The sequence below is a fragment of the Mustela erminea genome, chromosome 20 (assembly GCF_009829155.1).
Source record: "Mustela erminea isolate mMusErm1 chromosome 20, mMusErm1.Pri, whole genome shotgun sequence".
Lineage (NCBI taxonomy): Eukaryota > Metazoa > Chordata > Mammalia > Carnivora > Mustelidae > Mustela > Mustela erminea.
Window position 1 is genome coordinate 22129446 of NC_045633.1, and position 7993 is coordinate 22137438.

General features: G+C 63.0%; 1 protein-coding gene across 3 annotated transcripts; it reads right to left on the reverse strand.

Moving 5' to 3' along the window:
• Positions 1-364: 364 nt before the first annotated feature.
• On the reverse strand, positions 365-7423 carry TBC1D24 (TBC1 domain family member 24). Of its 3 annotated transcripts, XM_032327721.1 has the most exons (8): positions 6433-7423; positions 5774-5791; positions 5157-5315; positions 4021-4084; positions 3025-3120; positions 2577-2799; positions 2042-2212; positions 365-1355 (listed from the first exon to the last, which is right to left on the reverse strand). In XM_032327721.1, the coding sequence occupies exons 1-7, from the start codon at positions 7395-7397 to the stop codon at positions 2058-2060; spliced, it is 1680 nt and encodes a 559-aa protein (XP_032183612.1). In that variant the 5' UTR covers positions 7398-7423; the 3' UTR covers positions 365-1355; positions 2042-2057. The 3 variants fall into 3 exon arrangements, with proteins under 3 accessions (XP_032183612.1, XP_032183611.1, XP_032183614.1); XM_032327720.1 differs by having other exon boundaries at positions 365-2212; XM_032327723.1 differs by lacking the exon at positions 5774-5791 and having other exon boundaries at positions 365-2212.
• Between the last annotated feature and the right edge of the window lie 570 nt (positions 7424-7993).

Below are 7993 nucleotides of genomic sequence, written 5' to 3' on the forward strand. Positions count from 1 at the left end.
AAGACTGCTCGCCAGGGGAACGGACGGCTGCACGTGCACACAAAGACCTCACGCTGGACACCAACATGGTAGCTAAGCCTCAGGGGCCCTCCTTGGCTGGACCTCTGGGAAGGCCAGACAGGGCCCTGGGTAGCCGCAGACTCCCCAGGGCTCACTCGGGGACAAGCAATCCCCCAGTCCCCCTGCAGAGGGAGCCCGGAAACAGTGCTGGGACACCGTTTTCAAAGGGCCACAATGTTCCATGTGATGCCCCGACCAGTAGGGCAAGGGTGCAGTTTCCGGCGCCCACCCAACTCGGGGGGCGCACCCCGGGGAGCCCCTGGAGGCCCCCGTGGTTGAAGAGACCAGACTGGGACCCTCAGAGTTCATGTAACAAGACCATGTTTTAATGAACACCGAAGTTGGCGCTACGACACAGGGCTGTGAGGGCTCAGAGGAGGGGAGACAAGGGTGGCAGTGGGGGGGGGGGGTGAGGAGTGACACTGCCTCCTAGCACATCTCTTCTCACTAGGGACTCACGCTGTCCCTGCAGAGCCTCTTGAGAGTCCCGTGGGGACAGCGGAGCAGGATGACTGGCCCCATTTTACACCTGGAGCAACAGAGTTCCAGGCAGGTTCGTGGCTTGCCCAATGCCACCCAGGGCTCCTGGTCCTTCTCCTGCACCATGGTGGCCCGGCTCTGGGGATACTGGAGTGGGGGGGGCAGGGGAGGGCCAATGCCCCACAGGAGGAGCAAGCGAGACGGAGATAGCAGAGGTGTGGCGCGTGGGGACACTGAGGGGCTGGCTGCAGCCACATGGGGACCAGGTTGGGGGGTAGCTGCCACAGTCCCAAGAGGCTGCTTGGGTGTCCTCCCCCAGGTGCCCAGGCCCTCAGGACCTGCTGAGGGCCGTCACGAAGCAGGAGACCACTCCCCAACCAGTCTTCACGTGGCACCTACAGTCTGCAGGGCCCCTGTGGGGTCAGGCTGGGCAGGGAGGGGGCAGGGGAGGCAGCACAAGAAAACCAACCACAGGGCTGTGAGAGGGGCGTGTGATGGCATGTGACAGCGCCGCAGGGAAGGGATCTGGGGAGCAGGCAGCTCTAACAAGCTGGGGTGCCTGGGGACGGACGAAGACCAGCATGCCACGTTGGGGAGTCTGGACAGGACCCTGGGGCCACTACAGAGACTGTGGGGGAGTGGAGGCGGCCCCGGGCAGAGAGCAGGAGGGCTGCAGAAGCCCCCGTGGGTCCGGGCTTCTCCAGGACACGGAGCTGGCTGGTTTGGGGTCAGCCGCGGAGGGCCCCTCCCTGGGCCATCCTGGGCGGCCTCTTCAGGGATGGGCCCACAGTGAGGCCCAGCAGAAGCCTCAGGCTCTGAAAAGCAAGAACCCGTGATGTCCCCTCCAGCCCTTTTTCATACTGGTGCTCGGCACTCCCTCAGGAGGGGTCCAGAGCTCAGCACAAATTCAGCCCTCCCCTCCTTCCCCCTGCTGTGACCATCCAAGAGGCAGCCACAGGAGGCCAGCACGGGGAGGAGGGTAAGGGTGAGAGGTGGTGGGAGGGGGAGGGGGACAAGGCCAAGAAGCCGTCCCCAGCGTGCCTGTTTTTTCTGGGGAGCTGCCAGTGCCAGCCACTGGCCAGGTGGCCAACCACCCACAGGACCAGTGGTTGCCACGGGCCTCTGCTCAGGAGCTATGCTACGAGGCACCAGCAGGGGGCGCCATGGCCCCACACTTGATGGAAGGTTTCTTCTTTTCCTGTCCCCGCACTGCACCAAGGGACTGAGACTGTGTGGGTGGCCCTGCTAGCCTCGGGCACAGGATGCCTCCACGGAGAACTGGGGCCTGAGCCCACGCTCAAGGCAGCAGCAGGTCTGAGCAGGGACAGGCCCAGGCGGCTGAAGTCCCGGCATCCCCTGGCCAGCCCAGCCCCAGAGCCCCAGCTGCACTTAGACACTGGCCACTGGCATGGCACAGGGGAGAGGAGGGGACCTCACTTACTGCCCTGAAGAGGGGGCCTGGCCTCTGCCCCACCCCACCCCATGGTGATGGCTCAGTCACCGTCTGTGCAGGTCCGTCACTGGGTGTCAGGGTCTTGGAAGCCCCAGGCCTCCACAGCCGCGATGAGGAAGTTCTCAGAGCAGAGGGGCTGGTTGTTGAAAGTGTCACAGTGGCCAGTGCGGCCCCGGTTTAGGTCCCCATCGATGTAGAGCGCCTGGCCGCCCCCTCCACCTGCGGAATGCTCTGGTCAGTGGCTGCTCCTCTGACCAGCACTGCCCCCCCACCGAGACCCTCTCCCCACTCCTGATCATCTCCCCGGGATGGGGTAAGCCTCCTAGCTGTCCCTGCCCTGGCGCTCCCAGATACTTCTCCGAGACCACAGGGTGACCCAGGGTGCCCCACCATGCACCCTCCTGTCCCCACTCCTGCTCCTGCACCTGCTCCAGCCCCCACAATTCTCTTCCTCTGCCCATCCCTTGGGGGAGGCACCTGCCACGCAGGACCTCCGTGCCCCACGGCCCTGAGCCCATCTCCCAGGCTAAGTAACCAAGGGTGTGCGGGTGGGACCAAGCACGGGGAGCAGAGGGGTGCCCACCTACGATGAGGCAGTCATTGCCCCCAGCCATGAACATGGACTCTGTCTTGGAGGGCAGGTTGAAGTGACGTGCAGCCAGGAAGGGCGAGAGGCGGTCAGCAGGGTCGGAGGACACGGGGCGGCACGGTGGCGACGGGGCGGCGGGGGCCTCCGAGGACACAGGCTTAGTCAGCTCTGGGTGTTTAATGACCACCCACTCATAGCGCTGGACCTCGGGCTGCAGCTGAGGGCAAAGGGGCAGCCGGAGTCACCACACACAGTCCCCCTGCCAGGCCCTCCTGCCCACGCCCCCCACCAGTCTCAGCACCAGACCCCGTGCCCGGGCTGGGGAGATGCTGCACATGGCCAAGGCCCGCTGCGCTCACGCACTGTCATCTGACCCTGACCTTCCTCCCGTGAAGCCAACAGTGGGGGGCCCGTGGGGTGAGGAGCCAGCAGCCTCACTCACCCGAAACACGAAGCACTCTCCAGTCCCAAAGAAGCCCACTTTACCACCAAACTTGTTCCTCTCACTCCAGTCTGTTGACAGGTAAGCCCCACACACCTGGGGAGAAAGGGCCAGGGCATGAGGCCACACCCTGCCTGCCTGCAGAAGCACCCCTCGCTCGCGGCCGGGCAGCACTGTGGGCACAGCCGTACCCCCGCCCCAACCCGAGGCCAAGGGCCAGAGGTGGCCTGCAGTGTGGGGATGTCAGAGTCCGGAGGGCACGGGGCAGGTGGCCGCCTCGGCTTGTCGCAGGTACTTCTGTTTCCGTCCTTGGCCCTTAAGCACGGTGAGGAGCCCACGGCCGCACTTGGACTTCGGCCATCAACCCCAGGGGTGCCCCCTCACACAGAAGCTTCCGAGATAACCTCACTCTAGAGTGGTCCCCAATCCCGCCAGCCAGCAAAATGCTACATTTCACCAACAGACTCAGTCCCTTGAGTGGCTGCAGGCTTTGCCCTCCGTGTCTGACACTGAGTCCCTTGCTAGAAGGCAGACACAGGATCAGGGCGGGGTGAGGAACCTAACACTCCCAGGGGTGCGGGTTTGGGAGCCAAGGAACAAGAAGCCTCTCGGGGAGCATAAGGCCCTAGAATGGAGGCCTGGGAGTTCTGGCTTTCCTAGACACTCCAGGGTACTTTCCAGGTGACAGCTACTGCAGAGGACGGCCGGACGACGACTATCTGTGAGCGGGGAGGGGGTGAAGACAGCGGGTGGCCGGCAGGTAGGGCCTTGCTCACAGGGCCATCTCTGCAGAGCTCCTCAAAGCCAGGCCCTGGGGGTTCAGGCTGCTCCCACAGGGGAGCCCCAGGAGAGAGAGGCAGTTCCTCGGGGGGCTGGGGTCCCCCTCCGTGGAGGGCTCTCCCCACCCTGTGCACCTAAGAGCAGGGAGCCTGGGTGGAAGTTTCAGGGCGGCTCCTCCCTCCCTGGAGCTCAGCAGACGCAAAGATCCCTCCTCACCTCCTTCTGCGTGGTCTTGATGAGCAGGAGGGTGGGCTCATGTCCTTCACACTGGAGATAGAACCTGGGAGAAAGACCACACACAGCAGCCTGGCATGGTGCTCGGTGCCCCCTTGGGCCACAGCCTCTGGTGCTCCTCACATCTGAGAAGCCTGGGCTGTCTGCGGTAGACAGGCCTGGGAACTGTGTTGCCCTGTGTCCCGGGGACCAATCATGATGGCCAAGGACCTGGCAGCGCCTTGGCCTGGATACTTCTCAGCCAAGACAGAGCCCAGGCCAGGCAGCATGCGGCCGCAGTCTCCTACCCCAGACCACAGGCCCTGGTATGATGGGGGGAAGTCACACGCAGGTCGCCCTCAGCAGGCGCAGCCACGTGCCAGGTGCTCCAGGGAGACAAGACCAGAGGAACAGGTCCCTGCTCTAGGAGAGCTTGGAACATGCCTCGGGGTCTGAGGCGGAAGACAGCCAACACTGGGAAGTGCCTGAGGAGGCCTGACAGTGCCCTGTGGTGGCACCAAGCGCCTGGAGCTTGGCGGACATCCCCGGGGGCCCTGCCTGTCTGTCCTGCTCTCCAGCCGGGGCTCCCACAGGGTGCAGAGTTGGGGAGCAGGCGAATGTATCTCTAGCTATGCCACATGCGTGGGGTCACCTGGGACTGAAGCCAGAAACTTCTGGGGCCACCTGCTGTCTCAGGCTCAACAGGGGCTGTGCCTGGTGGAACGGCCGTGGGAGGTGGCACGATCTGAGGGGGCCCAGCCGGAGTTTCCCGGACCCACCTGTGCACCAGCCAAGTGGGGGTCGGGGAGTAGTGACCCAAGGCCTACCAGCATGGGCCGTCTGTGCTAGAATTCTGTACAGTCCTGGGTAGGGATTCTGCTTCCCGGGTCATCCCAGCACCCACACAGAGGCCTGGAGCCGGGCTGTGTATTCACGGCACAGAGCCCTTGCGTGTGGGAAGCTTGAGGGTAAGAGAAGTCCAGGAAGAGGGGCTCCCATTCCAGGGCCCCCAAGAATATCCAGGGGCCCATCTCCAGCCACCACCACAACGTTCTGGAGTGGCCCACAGCTCACTCTGTCCCCCCACACTGGCAGGCCCCGGAGCCCAGGCCAGTGTGTGCTGGTCTCCTGGGGGTTACCTGGTCAGGCTGTACCCGTGCTGCAGGGACGAGAAGAGGAGGAGGGGCTGGCACAGGGCGAAGCGTTCGGGGACCCATGACCAGATGTCTCTCATCTCCTTCACACTGACGATCTCTGAGTGGAAGTTCTCCGCGTGCACGGCCAGGTGCACAAACTGCCTGGGGAGAGTGGGGAGGGCTCAGAGCACAGCCTGGACCCCAGCCCCGATGCCCCCCCCCCACAGAGGGATGCAGAGCCTCTCGTGTAAGCTAAGCCTGCAGGGGGCTCCTCACCTATGGAGGGAGAAATGGGATGGTGCTGACCCCTGGAGCCCCACTCCCAGAGGTTACAGAGGGGAGAGCACCGGCCTGGGCCAGGACAAAAGCACCTGTTCCCTAATAAACGGGGACGGACACGGAACCAGCTCTGGCAAGACAAGGTTTCAGAGTCAGCCAAGCACTGACAGACAGCAGAGGTGAGGCAGCCACGCAGACAGACAGAGCAGGAACAACAGCCAGGCTTCCAGGCAGCGTTGCCGAAGCCAGTCCTGAGAGCCGGAGCAAGCAGCCGGGCCCTGGGACAGCCAGGCCAAGAGACGGAGAGAGGCCAGGCACGGACATTTGGTTAACAGACCTACCTTTTAGAGAGTGAAACACTGAAAAACAGGAGGAAGCAACGGACACAGAGAAGAAGAAGAAAAACAAAACAGACAAGGACAGGTTAGTGGCAGATACTGACGGCCGGGACGCACCTGCCTGTGGCCCAGGAGAAAGGCCTCCTACCAACAGCCTGGTCAGGCCGAGACGGTACGGGGACGGTATGGGGACGCTGTGGGCCCTTCCCAGCTCGGGTCCCCCAGGTGCTGTGCTCAGGGCGGGGGGCATACCCAGTAGCCACGAGGACAGCAAGCAAGGGAGCCCAGAGCAGGAGGGGCAGGGCAGGGGCGCCTCTGAAATGATGTTCGGCAGTCAGCCAGGCCCACTGCCAACCTCTGACTCCATGGTCAGCGTCCAGCTTCCGTCTCAGTGGTGGGCCTTGTCCCCGAGGACAGGACTCTACACCTGTGCCCATAGCTGCCTAAGCAGTCCGCAGCTGTGGTCACAATTCCCCTTCTCCCTTCTGCAGTTTTCTATCCATGCAGGGTGGCCTGGCGGGCAGGCCCGCAGGTGACCAAGAGGCTGGCAGGACAAGGTCCGACCCCCACCCTGGGATGCATCCCAACTGAAGCCCTCCCCCACGTGGGCCCCTCAGAGCTGTGGGGTAGGCCACAGCTGAGGCCCCCAGGGGCCCACCTACCTCTTCTGCTTGACGGTGATGCCCTTCTGCTTCAGAGCTTTCTCGTTGGCCATCTGCAGGAGCTGGATTTCCTTCCGGGAGAAGAGGCGGATGGCAAACGCCTTCTCCAGCAGCTTCTCCGGAGACACGGTCTTGGCGATGTCCCTGACGAAGGCTCGGATGTCCTGCTTCACGCTGTCCGACTCTGGCGGCTGCCCGGCTCTCACCTTGTGGAAGAACTTGAGGATGGCCAGAGCCACGCGGTACAGCACCTTGTAGCCCTCCACCAGGAAGACGTCGAAGACGCGGGAGAAGTGGCTGAGCGGCAGCTCCCCAAACAGCCAGCGCTGCCAGTCTGCATAGACCTGCAGCACGTCCTCGGACACGGCCACCATCAGCTTGTGGGCCGCCTGGCAGTACTTGTTCACCAGGTCCCCGAAGGTCATGCAGGAGGACTCGAAGGCCAGGAAGCTCTGGTCCACCAGCTTCCTGCTGGGGTCGTTGCAGGCCAGGATGCGGCAGGTGTTCTCAAAGCACTGGGCCTCGTCCGTGCTGTAGTGCAGCAGCAGGGCCACGACGGCGGGCAGCGCGGGGCAGAAGGACACGTCCGGGAACTGGTTGGCGATGCACAGCAGGATCTTGCGCACGGCGCCCTCGCCACGCGGGTTCAGGCAGTAGCTGGGCACCTGCGTGTTGTCCACAAACTCGGGCAAGGGCAGGCTGCTGTCGCTGTGCTTGCCCACGATCTTGCCCACGATGTCGCTGTACACGCTAGCATCCGGCGTGACGGTGCGGCAGGGGATGTCCCGGATCAGCCGCTGGTACACCTTGCCACGCAGGGCATAGCTGCGAGCCCAGTAGCCCTGGCGGGCCAGCTGCTTCAGCTCCTGCGGCTCCGTGCAGCTCAGCTCCTTGGGGCCCATGTCCTGCACGGCTGCGTCCATCTTGTCTCTGTCCACAAAGCAGTTGTACCCTGGGGGGTCCATGGTGCAGGGACTCCCGGGAGGGGGGGGTCCCAGGACGTCAGGCGGGGCACGGAGCGCCAAAATCCCCAGCCCCCTCTCCGAGGCCTCGCTGCTAACCTGTTTGCCACCCCATACCCTGTTGGATTAAAAGTCAGGCTTAATACATCCGTACAAAGGTTCGTGTTTTTTGGTTTTGCTTTTTTTTTTTTTTTTTTTTTAAAGATTTTATTTATTTATTTGACAGAGAGACATCACAAGTAGGCAGAGAGGCAGGCAGAGAGAGAGAGAGGAGGAAGCAGGCTCCCTGCTGAGCAGAGAGCCCGAAGCGGGCCTCGATCCCAGGACCCTGAGATCATGACCTGAGCCGAAGGCAGCGGCTTAACCCACTGAGCCACCCAGGCGCCCTGGTTTTGCTTTTTTAAGGTTAATTTATGTATTTATTTATTTGAGAGAGGGAGTGAGAATGCACACACACAAATGGGAGAGAGGAGGAAGCAGGCTCCCCACTGAGCAGGGAGCCCGATGCAGGGCTTGATCCCAGGACCCCGAAATCATGACCGGAGCTGAAGGCAGAGCCTCAACCCACTGAGCCAGCCAGGTGCCCTGAAGGTTCATGT

What these genes read in the sequence shown, in the direction of transcription:
- TBC1D24 (XM_032327721.1), bottom strand. Translation starts at nt 7,397, where the DNA reads ATGGACCCCCCAGGGTACAACTGCTTTGTGGACAGAGACAAGATGGAC. An exon ending in GAGAGTGCTTCGTGTTTCGG is followed by an intron (nt 2,800 to 3,024) that starts GTGAGTGAGGCT and finishes CTTTGCCCTCAG; the next exon opens with CTGCAGCCCGAGGTCCAGCG. An exon ending in CAATGACTGCCTCATCGTAG is followed by an intron (nt 2,213 to 2,576) that starts GTGGGCACCCCT and finishes AGCATTCCGCAG; the next exon opens with GTGGAGGGGGCGGCCAGGCG.